The sequence below is a fragment of the Hyla sarda genome, chromosome 6, assembly GCF_029499605.1.
Source record: "Hyla sarda isolate aHylSar1 chromosome 6, aHylSar1.hap1, whole genome shotgun sequence".
NCBI classification, from domain to species: Eukaryota; Metazoa; Chordata; class Amphibia; order Anura; family Hylidae; genus Hyla; species Hyla sarda.
The window spans coordinates 294,926,091-294,942,884 of NC_079194.1; the positions used below are offsets into that span (position 1 = coordinate 294,926,091).

General features: G+C 42.0%; 1 protein-coding gene across 1 annotated transcript in view; it reads right to left on the minus strand.

The window, feature by feature from the left end:
* Window positions 1-12,558: 12,558 nt before the first annotated feature.
* TMEM86A (transmembrane protein 86A) overlaps window positions 12,559-16,794 on the minus strand; it is a 37,096-nt gene continuing 32,860 nt past the window's right edge. The window contains exon 3 of the mRNA XM_056527820.1: window positions 12,559-15,007. Within this exon, the coding sequence (XP_056383795.1) occupies window positions 14,580-15,007 (428 nt within the window). The 3' untranslated portion in view covers window positions 12,559-14,579. The remainder of the gene's footprint in view (window positions 15,008-16,794) is intronic.

A 16,794-nucleotide genomic window follows, 5' to 3' on the forward strand; every position in this document is an offset into this window, starting at 1 on the left:
ATCTATCTATCTTATATCCATCTCATATCTATCTATCTATCTCATATCTATCTATCTATCTATCTCATATCTATCTATCTATCTATCTCATATCTATCTATCTATCATCTATCTATCTCATATCTATCTATCTATCTATCTCATATCTATCTATCTATCTCATATCTATCTATCTATCTCCTATCTATCTATCTATCTATCTCATATATATCTATCTAAAATCTATCTATCTATCTATCTATCTATCTCATATCTATCTATCTCATATCTATCTATCTCCTATCTAACTCATATCTATCTATCTCATATCTATCTATCGCTCTCATATCTATCTATCTCATATCTATCTATCTCATATCTATCTATCTCATATCTATCTATCTATCTATCTATCTCATAGCTATCTATGTTATTGTATAGATGTCATAGACAGGCTGTCACCAAGCTTTCCCAGATTCTTGGAAGGCATATCCATCAAAATATGCAGTTAGGTAGACACAATGGAAGGAACTGTGTTTACTTTTTAAAAGCCCTGAATGGCAAATCTTCCAGAGTTTTATGATAAGCCCCATAATAGGTTTCAATACCAGTGACAATGACACTAAAGAACAAGATCTTCTGGGAAAGCTGGATGACAACCATAGGAGGGATTTACTAAGCTTTTCCAGACTCCGAAACGGTACATCGGCTTACAAATGCAGTAATGTCGGAGTTGTGGAACCACTGGGCAGATTTGCTGTTCAGGCTTCTAGAAAAGCTTGGTGGCAGTATGTTGTATGAATACATTATAAACCACTGGATGCAGAGGATCAGGCAGCAGGAATCTTTATTAGATAATTGATAAATCACAATCATGAGTTCACGTCCGGCCGGTGACACGTTGCATTGTCATTGCATTATTTTCTAACATTTTCATATAAACAGTATTGCCCTGGATGTCCCCGATCCCTGCACGGTCTTAACCCCCCCCCCCCCCCCCCCGCCACCACCCCAGATGATCCCCATTATAAAGCGGGTGCACCCCAAATGATGATGTCATCTGTACCCTCCAACATACAGCCTGGAATGTCAAGAATAACTGATGAAACGGAGCGAGTAAGGCTTCAAGAACATGGCTGCTCTCCCACAGAAACAGTGCCCCCCCTGTCCATGGGCTGGGTCTGGTATTGCAGCCATATTTGTAAACTCTCCAGAAACGTCCATGAGGCTCCTCAAAAAAGGGCAGACTATGGAAGAGCTGTCGTTTAAGGGGTCTGTATATTATTTTTTTTAGAACAATCTGTATTAAAATGGGATCTGGAGCCTGTATTTATTGAGGGGTGGGGGGACTTCTATCTATTTTTGCTTAGGGGGTCTGGTCTGGGGTCTTTATTAATTGAAACGGGGTAGTCTGTTATCTATATTAGTTTAGGGGGTCAGGTCTGGGGTCCGTATGAGAATGGGGTCTGTGTTCATTGGGGGGTTGTCTTGTATCTACACTAGATTAGGGGGTCTGGTCTGGGGGTGTGGATTTGTTTAGAACACTTTTGGGCTTATATTAGTTTAGAGATCTGGTCTTGGGTCTGTAATTGTTTTAGAAATTTGGTCTGGGACCTATATTAGTTTATGGGTCTGGTCTGGAGTCTTTATTGAGTGGTTTTGGTCATGTGTAACATTAGTTTAGGGGGGCTTATATTAGTTTAGGGGTCTGGTCTAGGTTCCGTATTTGTTTAGGACATTTGGTCTGGGGCCTTAATTCGTTTAGAGGTCTGGTCTGGAGTCTCTATTCAGTGGGTTTGGTATTGTGTATATTATTAGTTTAGATGTCTGGTCTGGGGTCTGTATCAGTATAGAACATTTGGTCTGGTGCCTTTATTAGTTTAGGGGTCTGGTAAGAAGTCTCTATTCATTAAGTCGGTGAAGTCTCGTGTGCATATTAGTTTAGGAGGCCTTTAATAGTTAAGGGTCTGGTCTGGGGTCTGTATTTCTTTGGGAAACTTAGATGTTCAAGAGTTTAGTCAAAGACCTATCTTAGTTTAGGGGGTCTGAACTGGGGTTTGTATGTATTTAGTGGGTTTGGTCTTGTGTCTTTATTAGTTTAGGGGCCTGGTCTGAAGTCTGTATTCATTTAGTGGGTTAGGTGTCTTTATTAGTTTAGAAGCCTGGTCTGGAGTCTCTTTTCAGTGGGTTTGATCTTGTGTCTATATTAGTTTAGGGGCCTGGTCTGAAGTCTGTATTCATTTAGTGGGTTAGGTGTCTTTATTAGTTTAGGGGCCTGGTCTGGAGTCTCTTTTCAGTGGGTTTGGTATTGTGTATATTATTAGTTTAGGGGTCTGATCTGGGGTCTGTATCTGTTTAGAACATTTGGTCTGGGGCCTTTATTAGTTTAGGGGTCTGGTAAGAAGTCTCTATTCATTAAGTGGGTGAAGTCTCGTGTGCATATTAGTTTAGGAGGCCTTTAACAGTTAAGGGTCTGGTCTGGGGTCTGTATTTCTTTGGGAAACGTTGAAGTTCAAGTGTCTAGTCAGAGACCTATATTAGTTTGGGGGCCTGGTCTGAAGTCTGTATTCATTTAGTGAGTTTGGTGTCTATATTAGTTTGGGGGCCTGTAGTAGTGAAGGGGTCTGCTCCGGGGTCTGTATTTGTTTAGGAAATTTGATCTAGAGCCGATATTAGTTTATGGGTCTGGTCTGGAGTCTGTATTAATTTGTTTGGTTTGGTCTTGTGTCTATTTTTGTTTAGTTACAAGACCTAATACATCGCTCGGTGGGATCTCCCTGATGTCAGGTCTCAAAACTTGTCAAGTATGGTTGCGGCGCAACCCCGTTGGCTGGAATACAATAATACCACACACAGCCTATGAACAAAGTCAAAGAGCAGCCATGTTTTTCTATCTTATATATCCCCTTAAAATAAAGTTTCTTGGGAACAGTGGAGGCGGACATTTTGTCGGTGGGGACATCAGAGGGATGCACTTCCTCGCAGCCCTTAAACACAAGAATGGTCTTTTGGGACAAAGTGAAATTCAGCCCTTCGATTGACACCCAGAGAGGCCATGTAGAGGAACCATTGCTTTCGTTAATACAGATGATGACCGCCATGTTGATGCCCTGGCCCCTGAGAAACTCTCACAGATAAGCTCTGGTGCCATCTGTATCTGTCTTCATGTTGCCTGAGTAGAAGGAACCTAAAGAAGTCTGTGCAGCATGTAGAGGCAGCCTATTGTACGGCGGATAGAACTTCCTGTCATCACAAATGGTGGTCACTCCAACAGGAAGTCAAGAGTTTGTTGGGACACCCAAAGCATCATATCATGAAAAAGATATGGGGGGGCACTAATGTTAGTATGACTATATCAGTGGTCCGCAAACTCAGGACCTCTGGATATTGCAAAACTACAACTCCCAGTAGGCCCGGACAGCCATCGGCTGTCCGGGCCTACTGGGAGTTGTAGTTTTTCAACATCTGGGGGTCTACACTTTGGAGATTACCGGATTATATGGATACTGCCGTGGAGTTAGGGTTTTTGACTCTCTCAGCAATATAGACTCTTCAAGGAATCGCACAGATAGAACGGATGTGGAGTTTTGGATTTTGGAGACCAGACCTTTGAGTCAGAGCACGGCCCTCCATCATGGATGGGACTGACATGGACAGGTCAGCCTTAAGTTGGCATTTAAGTGACCAAATAGTGACCCTGAGAAGGTTATACAGTATAAATCACAGGACTGCATGAAGGACCGAAGACATAAGGCCATTGCTTCCCATCTAGAACCCACGCCGCACCCAATGAAGAGGCTCAATATCATCTATAAAAAATTTAAAAAAATCTGATTAATAAGGCAAATTGAGACATTGGGAAGTGTAATGGGACCACCACACCAGGCCCCCTTACACTTTCTCTATCCTGGTTCACCTCTAGTCTGAGACAGACTGGTTGCTAGGGTTTTATCCTGTCTCTACCCAAGTTAGCACTAATCTGAGGCTGGTTGCTAGGGACAATCTACTTAACAAAGACTGTGACCACGGTTGCTAGGCAGTGTACCCATAGCAACCAGGCTATCAGACATGACTGAGATGTTTAGCTCCAATAGGGAGTACTCTGGTTGCTAGGGACAAGCTACTTAAGACTGTGTCTGTGGTTGTTAGGCAGCGTACCCATAGCAACCAGATTGTCAGACATGACTCAGATGTTCAGCTTTTATAAAGAGCACCCTAGGATAGACTGGTTGCTAGGGACAAGCTACTTAAGACTGTGACTGTGATTGTTAGGCAGCGTACCCATAGCAACCAGATTGTCAGACATGACTCAGATTTTCAGCTTTTATAAAGAGAACCCTAGGATAGACTGGTTGCTAGGGACAAGCTACTTACTTTTTTCTACCCAGTTTAGCACCAACGGTGGGTAATCTAAGAGAGACTGGTTGCTAGGGACAAGCTACTTAAAACACTGTGACTGTGGTTGTTAGGCAGTGTACCCATAGCAACCAGACTGTCAGACATGACTCAAATATTCAGCTCTAATTCGGAGTACTCTAAGACAGACTGGTTGCTAGGGACTTTTCCTTTTTCTACCCAGTTTAGCACCAACGGTGGGTAATCTAAGATAGACTGGTTTCTACAAGCTACTTAAAACACTGTGACTGTGGTTGTTAGGCAGTGTTCCCATAGCAACCAGACTGTCAGACATCACTTAGATGTTCAGCTTTAATAAAGAGTACCCTAGGATAGACTGGTTGCTAGGGACAGGCACTGTGACTGTGGTTGTTAGGCAGCGTACCCATAGCAACCAGATTGTCAGACATGACTTAGATGTTTATTTCAAAGCTGGATTGTCTCGTTCTACCACCAAAGAAGAGATAAGCAGCTGGACGCCGTACATCTCTACGTCTCAGCCGACTTTATTCATCAAATTTTTTCCCCAAAAAATATTTGTGAAAAACCTCCTCATGCCAACAGGTGTAAAGCAGATTTCCTGTCAATGATCTACGACAGGATGTGATGTCATAATATGCAGATTTAGAGGGTGCTGCCTTCAGGACAAGGTAATACTATGTGGTGATGGGAGGGCCTGGGCTAGGGCAGCCTCTTATTAGGTTGGGTGCCACTTTAAAAAATCTACCAATCGTATTAATCCGGTATGTAGTCGGAATGACTCCACAGCCAGGGGGCGCAACTACAGCAAGTGACGAGGTTGTTGTCATATCCAGGTCAAAAAGGCCCCACTACTTCCTAGAAGGAGACCATTATAAATCAGGAGGTCCCCAACTTAGTCCTCGAGGACACCAATAGTCCAGGACTGGGTTGAGGACCACTGCTATAAATAACACCGTTGTAGATACTGCACTTGTTATAGATACTGCATTGGGGCCCAGGCGTTCCAAGTCACCCTGAGCCAGTGGACTCAAACTGTGGCCCTCCAGAGGTTGCAAAACTTCAACTCCCAGCATGCCCGGACAGCCAAAGGCTGTCCGGGCATGCTGGGAGTTGAAGTTTTGCAACCTCTGGAGGGCCACAGTTTGAGACCACTGCACAAAGGGATGAGATGAGAGGGAAGCCTTAATTTACCTTTCATGGACAGTGTGGATCCTCTGGAGGAGGCAGAATGGGCTTTGGCTGACTGGTCATGCAGAGTTGTAGTTTTGCAGCATCTGCAGGGTCGCACTTTGAGACCACTGCTAAGCGGTAAACAACCTGAGGTGCAATAAGGCGACTGCTGATGGTAAGTGAGGACAGCGGGCACACGAGCGGGTGAGGGACATTTGCCCACCGGCTGTAGTAAAGTCCGTCAGCTGTCGGCTAAACCCAGAACTTCTGCGTAATCTAATAAGAGACAATTACTTAAGGCGAGGGATTTATGGAGCTTATTATAGCTTATATATTTGCACCTCTCTGAAACCTTAGTATCCAGATCACGGAACGTCTCCCACCCGCGACAGGACGCCAAGCAGCCGACAAGAAGCTGCCCTCACCGCTCTACACTGAGGAGCCCACCTTACCCCTGCCCTCCAGGACTAATGTCACCTCAGAAAGTGACGTCATACAATTCCACGTACAGTATGACATCACATCACAGTGTTATCTCATCGAGAAAACCAGAATAGAAGTAGGTAGTTTGCCCCCGTATGTAGGACCCCCCTCCCCCTTACATGTAGTTTGCCCCGTATGTAGGACCCCCTCTTACATGTAGTTTGTCCCCTGTATATAGGACCCATTTTGTATATAGTCTGCACCGTTTGTTGGACCCCCCTGTAGGTAGTTTGCCCCTGTATGTAGGACCCCCCTTCCCCTTACATGTAGTTTGCCCCATATGTAGGAACCCCCCCCCTTACATGTAGTTGGCCCCTATATGTAAAACCTACCTGTATGTAGTTTGCCCCCCCCCCCTGTATGTAGGACCTCCTTTTATGCAGAACCCTCATGTATGCTGTTTGCCCCTTGTAGGTAGGACTCCCTATATGTAGGACCCCCCTTTAAGTTGTAGGCCACCCCTGTAAGTAGTATGCCCACTGTATGAAAGACCCCCTTTATGCAGAACTCCCCTGTAAGTAGAATCCCCCTGTAGGTGGCTTGCCCCTTGTACGTAGGACTCCCCTGTATGTAGTATCCCCCTTGGATATAGTTTGCATGTATGTAACACCCCCTTATATATAGTTAACCCCCTGAATGTAAAATCCCCTGTAGGTATGACACCCCAATATGTAGGACCCCTCTGTAGGTTCTTTGACCCCTGTATGTAGCTGGCCCCCTGTATGTAGTAAGCCCCTTTAAGTAGTAACTCCCTTGTAAATAGGACCAACAGAGTGGAAGAGGCAGGGCGACGTGTATTGTCACATGCTCCTCCATAGGACGCCATGTTACGGACGTGGGTGCAGTACATTTGTAACTGTGCCGGAACACCTAAATAGCCCAAGACAGTGTCCTAAATCCCAGAACTGTCCCAGCAAAATACGGGACAGGTTGTGCAAGGTACCGCAGCCCAGCTCCGCCCCCCTGAAGTGAATGTGGCTAAGCCGCAATACCATTCACAACCTGTAACGCAGGGTTGGCGCAGTTTTTGACGGGCACAGCAGATGAATGACTTCACAGGTTGCGGATGATACAGTTAAAGTTGCCTGAGGGCGTGAACAGAACTTTTTGTTTTCGCAGCAACTCGAGAGTAATACACAAATCCGTCTGAATTTTCACAGGTTTGTACCACAAACCAAAAAAACCCGAAAACACAGCACCAGATGCAACACGTGAATTATAAGGTAACGGTGGAACAACGTAGGTCAACAAACAATATATACAGCATTTTGGCCTATGAGGAACGCTAAAACCCTCCCTGCCCCTTCCTGGGAATTCAATTGAGAGTATTGTCCATTTACTTTTCAATAAAGTTTATTGAAATAAGAAAATAGTCGTCTATGTAGCGGTACTCCCCGGAATATCCCCTTAGGGCAGTGCTGTCCAAACTGCGGACGTCCAGCTGTTGCAAAACTACAACCCCCAGCATGCCCGGACAGCCGTTGGCTGTCCGGGCATGATGGGGGTTGTAGTTTTGTAATGGCTAGAGGTCCACAGTTCGAAGACCACGGTCTTAGAGACTGAATCAAAGTTGAGTGCTTGTTTCAATAAGCTTTATTTACAACAAAAAAATATATGGACAAAAGGCATTAAAGGGGAACTCCATACCTCCCACTTAAGCCATGGCTGAACTATCCAGGAAGCCCCACTTTCTTGTATAGACTCCACCCACTGGGTGATCCAAAAATTCCAAGAAACCGGGACAGAGCTTAAGAATAACAATTTTCACAAGTAAAATTTATTTTCACAAGTAAAAAGCTAAATGGAAAAAAAAAAACAGTGACGTAAACTTTTTGCTTTACAAATTTTGTACCGATTCAGAGCTACAATTACGTTTTATTTCTCCTTCGTTTAATACTAAAACAAATATTTAGAAATTCTACAGTAGTTTCCAAAGCAAAAATTTTTAAATTTATTTTCAAAGCAAAATTTCGATTTCTACCGTTATTTCCAAAGCAAAAATGTTTAATTTTACAGTTATTTCCAAAGAAAAAAATTTAGAATTCTAGTTATTTTCAAAGCAAAATTTTGAATTCTACAGTAGTTTCCAAAGCAAAAGTTTTGAATTTTATATTTATTTCCAAATCAAAATTTTGATTTATAGAGTTATTTCTAAAGCAAAAAATGTTGAATTTTACAGTTATTTTTGATTTGGAAATAAAATGTAAAAATCTGAATTTTTGCTTTGAAAATAAAACTCAAATTCAAAATTTTTGATTTGGAAATAAGAGTTTTATTTTCAAAGCAAAAATTCTGAATTTTACAGTTATTTTCAAAGCAAAAAAAATTCAAATTTGGAGTTTCCTGAGACCAGAGAGAAGTGCATTGTGGGAGCCTTGATGACAAATCAGGGATAAGATTCGATCACATGTCTGACAAAGGGGTGGAGCCAAACTACAGAGCAACTAGCAGAATTTTGAAGACAGCTCCGGAGAAAAATCTACTTAAAATAACTCAAAACCGGTACAAATACAATACAGCTGATAATTTGCAAAGTTACTCAAATTTTATGTAAAATTTTAGGGGAGGGGCAAATGAAATGAAAAATTTCACAAATGTTCATGCAAAATGATAAATCCTCCCAAATTTTTTGTATTTTTTTTAAAGTGAAAGGGAGCAATTAATTACCCCATAAACAAAATTTACCAGATTTCGATAATAAAATAAGAGATATATATACTGGTTAAGTCCACTTTGCTTTATACACTTATGTTATAATCCTCCAGTCCTATAGGCCGGACACTAATGCTTTTTTTTTTTTTTTGCCGTTTTATATCCAATTCACAGTTCTACAGAAGCACAACTAAAATTGTTCTACTAAAAAAAACAAAATAATGTAAAAGTATAATTCTCAGAACACAGAAGAACTAAAAAGAAGATGATTTCACAAAAATTATATAATAAATCTCTAAAATCTAGAAATTATATACTGGTTGTATATATATAAAACAGTTCCCGTACTGGAAGGGGGAGTGGCTATACAGAAAGAGGAGGTGCTATCCCATGTAAAGTATAGAAATAAAAAGAAAAGGTAATGATAGTCCATAGACTTCCAGAGAAGCTGGGGAGTGAAGCACTTAAAGGGTATAGACATGAATGGAGGAGGCGTGATGTCACGAGGGGGCGGGGTGTGATGTCAGAAAGGAGGCGTGATGTCACGAGGAGGCGTGGCGTGAAGTCTCCAGTCCCAGAAACACAGAGGTTTTTGAGACAGGAGCAGCAGCCCGGCATCTTATCCTTTGGATAGGTGATAAGATGTCTATGGATGGAATACCCCTTTAAGCACAAGCTTCTCCCAACTCGTTCCACTGAATGGTGGGGTCTCAGCACTGAGACCCTGACCGTTCAACAAATCTATGACATTTCAAATTTTTCTTGAAGTCACAAGGGCACTTTAAAAGAACCCCCAACATATACCTCCAATGGGAGGCTGCACGGTGTCCCACTATTAAGACACATACAGTAGGAAAAATTGCTTCCTCAGAGGAGAAATCCTGGGGAAGCTCTGATGAGGTCACTGTCCATATATGGGCGGTTACATTATATGGATAGTCCATGTACGATAATTGTTCATGTATGGGCCGCTACCATATATGGATAATCCATGAACGGTAACTGTCTATATATGGTCGACTGCCATATATAGATAGTCCATGTACGGTTACTGTTCATATATGGGTGACTACTATATATGGATAGTCCATGTACGGTTACTGTTCATATATGGGTGACTACTATATATGGATAGTCCATGTATGATAAAGTTCATATAAGGGCGGTTACCATATATGTAGAGCCCAAGTACAGTAACTTCATATACGGGCAGCTACCATATATGGATAGTCCTTGTACAGTAACTGTTCATATACAGTTGGTTACCATATATGGATAGTCCTTGTACGGTAACTGTTCATATACAGTTGGTTACCATATATGGATAGTCCTTGTACGGTAACTGTTCATATACAGTTGGTTACCATATATGGATAGTCCTTGTACGGTAACTGTTCATATACAGTTGGTTACCATATATGGATAGTCCTTGTACGGTAACTGTTCATATACAGTTGGTTACTATATATGGATAGTCCTTGTACAGTAACTGTTCATATACTGTTGGTTACTATATATGGATAGTCCTTGTACGGTAACTGTTCATATACAGTTGGTTACTATATATGGATAGTCCTTGTACAGTAACTGTTCATATACGGTTGGTTACTATATATGGATAGTCCTTGTACAGTAACTGTTCATATACGGTTGGTTACTATATATGGATAGTCCTTGTACAGTAACTGTTCATATACGGGCAGCTACCATATATGGATAGTCCTTGTACGGTAACTGTTCATATACAGTTGGTTACCATATATGGATAGTCCTTGTACAGTAACTGTTCATATACAGTTGGTTACTATATATGGATAGTCCTTGTACAGTAACTGTTCATATACAGTTGGTTCCTATATATGGATAGTCCTTGTACAGTAACTGTTCATATACGGTTGGTTACTATATATGGATAGTCCTTGTACGGTTACTATTCATATACAGTTGGTTACCATATATGGATAGTCCTTGTACGGTAACTGTTCATATACAGTTGGTTACTATATATGGATAGTCCTTGTACAGTAACTGTTCATATACAGTTGGTTACCATTTATGGATAGTCCTTGTACGGTAACTGTTCATATACAGTTGGTTACCATATATGGATAGTCCTTGTACAGTAACTGTTCATATACAGTTGGTTACTATATATGGATAGTCCTTGTACGGTTAATGTTCATACACGGTTGGTAACTATATATGGATAGTCCTTGTACAGTAACTGTTCATATACGGGCAGCTACCATATATGGATAGTCCTTGTACAGTAACTGTTCATATACAGTTGGTTACCATATATGGATAGTCCTTGTACGGTAACTATTCATATACAGTTGGTTACCATATATGGATAGTCCTTGTACGGTAACTATTCATATACAGTTGGTTACTATATATGAATAGTCCTTGTACAGTAACTGTTCATATACGGTTGGTTACTATATATGGATAGTCCTTGTACGGTTACTATTCATATACAGTTGGTTACCATATATGGATAGTCCTTGTACAGTAACTGTTCATATACAGTTGGTTCCTATATATGGATAGTCCTTGTACAGTAACTGTTCATATACGGTTGGTTACTATATATGGATAGTCCTTGTACGGTAACTGTTCATATACAGTTGGTTACCATATATGGATAGTCCTTGTACAGTAACTGTTCATATACAGTTGGTTACCATATATGGATAGTCCTTGTACGGTAACTATTCATATACAGTTGGTTACCATATATGGATAGTCCTTGTACGGTAACTGTTCATATACAGTTGGTTACTATATATGGATAGTCCTTGTACGGTAACTGTTCATATACAGTTGGTTACCATGTATGGATAGTCCTTGTACGGTTAATGTTCATATACAGTTGGTTACCATATATGGATAGTCCTTGTACAGTAACTGTTCATATACAGTTGGTTACCATATATGGATAGTCCTTGTACGGTTAATGTTCATACACGGTTGGTAACTATATATGGATAGTCCTTGTACAGTAACTGTTCATATACGGGCAGCTACCATATATGGATAGTCCTTGTACAGTAACTGTTCATATACAGTTGGTTACCATATATGGATAGTCCTTGTACGGTAACTATTCATATACAGTTGGTTACCATGTATGGATAGTCCTTGTACGGTTAATGTTCATATACAGTTGGTTACCATATATGGATAGTCCTTGTACGGTAACTATTCATATACAGTTGGTTACCATATATGGATAGTCCTTGTACGGTAACTGTTCATATACGGTTGGTTACTATATATGGATAGTCCTTGTACAGTAACTGTTCATATACAGTTGGTTACCATATATGGATAGTCCTTGTACGGTAACTATTCATATACAGTTGGTTACCATATATGGATAGTCCTTGTACGGTAACTATTCATATACAGTTGGTTACCATATATGGATAGTCCTTGTACGGTAACTGTTCATATACGGTTGGTTACTATATATGGATAGTCCTTGTACAGTAACTGTTCATATACAGTTGGTTACCATATATGGATAGTCCTTGTACAGTAACTGTTCATATACGGTTGGTTACCATATATGAATAGTCCTTGTACAGTAACTGTTCATATACAGTTGGTTACCATATATGGATAGTCCTTGTACGGTAACTGTTCATATACAGTTGGTTACCATATATGGATAGTCCTTGTACGGTTAATGTTCATATACAGTTGGTTACTATATATGGATAGTCCTTGTACGGTAACTGTTCATATACAGTTGGTTACCATATATGGATAGTCCTTGTACGGTTAATGTTCATATACAGTTGGTTACCATATATGGATAGTCCTTGTACGGTAACTGTTCATATACAGTTGGTTACCATATATGGATAGTCCTTGTAAAGTAACTGTTCATATACAGTTGGTTACCATATATGGATAGTCCTTGTACGGTTAATGTTCATATACGGTTGGTTACCATATATGGATAGTCCTTGTACGGTAACTGTTCATATACAGTTGGTTACCATATATGGATAGTCCTTGTACGGTTAATGTTCATACACGGTTGGTTACCATATATGGATAGTCCTTGTACGGTAACTATTCCTATATGGTAATTTACTCTTAACACAGTGTGAATCCAGCCTGGGACTGGGGAAAGGCCTTACTATCGTCACTTAAGCAGCATTATTATAATACTGCCCCCAATGGGCAATACTGGAACTAGTATAATACTGCCCTCCCAATGGACAAGAATGTGCGTTAAATAATACTGCCTCCATAGGCCAAAATATGGACCAAAACACTTTGAGACATTTCCATATTAGACTCTTTTGTAGTTGGTAGCAGGTGCTAGACGTCTCTTCCAGGAAGAGTTATCCTAGGTGTAAGAAATCAGTTTAAATCATCATAATTACATGGACGTTGGCCTTAAGAGCTGCAACTTGAGCTTCTCCAGTTTATGAGGCCTGGTATGACTAGTAGTCCCGCCCCTGAGGAGCCACTACAATAATAATTGTAGTTTTGCAACAGCTGGAGAGCCACAGGCTGGAGAGCACTTTTTTAAAGTGTAGGAAAACTGCTTATTGCTTGGGCATTGCAACATTGCATTCCGCAACTTGAGCTTCTCCAGCTAATCAGGCACCAACAGGGCACGCTTTACCTAGTAGTCCCGCCCCTGAGGAGCCACTACAATAATAATTGTAGTTTTGCAACAGCTGGAGAGCCACAGGTTGGGGAGCACTCTTTTAAAGTGTCAGAAAACTCTGCTTGGACAATGAGGACACAATACTTGAGCTCCTCTAGCTTATGTGGCATGTTTAACTAAAAAGTCCCACCCATGAGGAGCCACTAGGTTTCACCATACAAGTCCCTGCAGAGAAGGACTCAAGGGCGTAGAGCAGTGTTTCCCAACCAAGGTGCCTTCAGCTGTAGCTAAACTACAACTCCCAGCCTTCGGCTGTCCGGGCATGCTGGGAGTTCTAGTTTTGCAACAGGAGGATGCTAGCGGGACACTTGTCCAACCCTTCTCTCCTCTGACATCCATAATCAATAGAAAGTCAAGAGGCCATTGTACACATAGATCAGGGTTTCCCAACCAGGATGCCTCCAGCTGTTGCAAAACTCCCAGCATGCACTTCCCACCCCTGTATACACTAGCACATGTATTTTGCAGGGGGGCACTTGCCTAACCTTCTCTCCTCTGACATCTAGAGCCAATAGGACGTCAAGAGGCCAACGGCTGTCCGGGCAAGCTGGGAGTTGTAGTTTTGCAACAGCTGGAGGCACTCTGTTTGGGAAACACTGCAGTTGGCTGTCTGGCCATCCTGGGAGTTGTAGTTTGGTTGGGAAACACTGGTGTAGAGTATGAGTTACATCTCATAACCGGCCAAAAACAGCACCAGATTTTTAATTTTTTTTTACATGTAGTGGTCACGGTAGAGAACGGGCAAGAATCAAGCACCAATGCTTTGTGTCTGTCCCAAGTTGGGACCTAACCAGCACTGATCAATACTTATCCAGGGCATTTTAGACGTTCAGTCCATGCCATTGCCTAAGGACTGATATAAATATACAGTGGGTAAATCCTGTACATAGCGTGGAGGGGGTGGGGGTGGGGGGGGAGTGGTCCTGGACGTGGACCATACTGCTGAATAGAGCCCATATGTGAGAAGATGTGCATGAAAATACAGGACACAGTGTTGAGAAGCTTCACATAGACCCGAGCAATGCAAAGAAGAGCGGGAACCCTCCCGGTGACCATTACAGGCATTTGTCGCTGCAGCCACATTGACCAGAAAACCGTATAGAGAGGGCGCCGACGAAGCAGACGTCGCTGCTTCAAAAGCAAATTCACGAACATCGCACCGGAGACTAATATATTCCCCGAGAGGGAAACGTTCCGATTGTTTCCAACCTATTCAAAGATTATTTTACTTCTTCTTCCTATAATCGTCTTCATCCCTGCACTCCACGGCCGACAGGGAGATCAGCATCTGGGCCGTATAGTAAGTCGCCATTATGATGGTTCTGGAGCAAGGGACGGGGAAGCAGAATTTGTTGACCGCAATGGTGAAGTCGGACACGACGAAGAGCACGGCCCCGATGCACGCCGACAGCTTGGTCCATGTCCATAGGTCATTGCACAACTGCACGCCGGCAACGGCTCGCCAGGCCATGAAGGCGATGAGCGCCGTATAGACGGCCACCAAGTAGGTGAACGGACCTGAGAGATAAGAGTACAATAAAGAGTATAAAATGCTGGATAAAAAGGCCATCACGGCACCGGTCCGGAGGTCCAGAGGCTTCATGCCGAATGCGGAGGAATACAGGATGTGCGCGAAGGCGAACATCAGCAAACCTATAAAAAAGGAAGGGGGGGAAAAAGGGTTAAAATGGGACATAAAACAGTGGAGAGCGTGGATAATAATGCACAAGAAGAACAACTGGTAATGAGAATTGTCCCGGGTCTGACAGCTTAAAGGGGTACTCCACTGGCCAGTCTTCCGGCTGCATTTCAAATGCTGTGGGGGGTTGGCCACGCCCCCTTCATGCCGTCAGGCCACGCCCTTCAATGCAAGTCTATGGGAGGGGGCGTGACTGCCGTCACGCCCCCTCCCATAGACTTGCATTGAGGGGGAGAGGCCTGACAGCATTAGGGGGCTTGGCCAGTGGAGTACCCCTTTAAGCCAAAGGGAGCAACACAGTTCAGTGGCCACTGCTGGAGAAATGTGGTATGACATGTCAATCATTCAAGTAAATGAGAAACAATGGCCGTGCCAGGTCCTCCGGAGCAGAAGCTGCTAGTAACCAAGGTGATGGAGGGAAGTCCTTGTGTGTAACACGGAAGAATAGAGGTTATAATAGAGAATGGTCTGCGGGGCAGGTTACAATGTATCAGACCAATGGTGACAACCAAACATAGAAGCTGCTGAGGGGCCCAATCACAAAGAGGACCCATCTTCACTCAGAGGCCCCATTGAGACCCCCTACTGTGTGTATTATCCCTGTACTGTGACGTCACTGTGTATTATCCCTGTACTGTGACATCACTGTGTGTATTATCCCTGTACTGTGACATCACTGTGTGTATTATCCCTGTACTGTGACATCACTGTGTGTATTATCCCTGTACTGTGACATCACTGTGTGTATTATCCCTGTACTGTGACATCACTGTGTATTATCCCTGTACTGTGACATCACTGTGTATTATCCCTGTACTGTGACATCACTGTGTGTATTATCCCTGTACTGTGACATCACTGTGTGTATTATCCCTGTACTGTGACGTCACTGTGTATTATCCCTGTACTGTGACGTCACTGTGTAATATCCCTGTACTGTGACATCACTGTGTATTATCTCTGTACTGTGACATCACTGTGTGTATTATCCCTGTACTGTGACGTCACTGTGTATTATCCCTGTACTGTGACGTCACTGTGTGTATTATCCCTGTACTGTGACGTCACTGTGTGTATTATCCCTGTACTGTGACGTCACTGTGTGTATTATCCCTGTACTGTGACATCACTGTGTGTATTATCCCTGTACTGTGACATCACTGTGTGTATTATCCATGTACTGTGACATCACTGTGTGTATTATCCCTGTACTGTGGCATCACTGTGTGTATTATCTCTGTACTGTGACATCACTGTGTGTATTATCCCTGTACTGTGACATCACTGTGTGTATTAAAGTCCCAGGACTGATCCTTATACAATTATTCAGTCATATACATTGTCACATAGAATATCACCTTTTTGTAGTAAGCTTGTTATCTAATTATAAGGACGCGTTCACACTGGCATATTTTGCTGCAGATTTTCCGCAGCAGATTTTTCTACCCATTGAAGTCAATGGGTAGCAAAATCAGCTTAAAAAAAAAATGTAGCAAATTCCGCACGTGTAAAACGTACCCTAAATCACAATCTTTATTATTATGAGACCGTGAGCAAAAACAAATAAAATAAAACAAATAATATAAAAAAGATAAATAGAACATACATACATAATGTAAATAGATAAACAAAATAATATAAAAAATATACAAATAAAATAAAAAAATAGATAAACAAAAATCTAAGACAGACATAAAAAATAGATAAATAAAATAAATTAAAATAGATGCATAAACAAGTA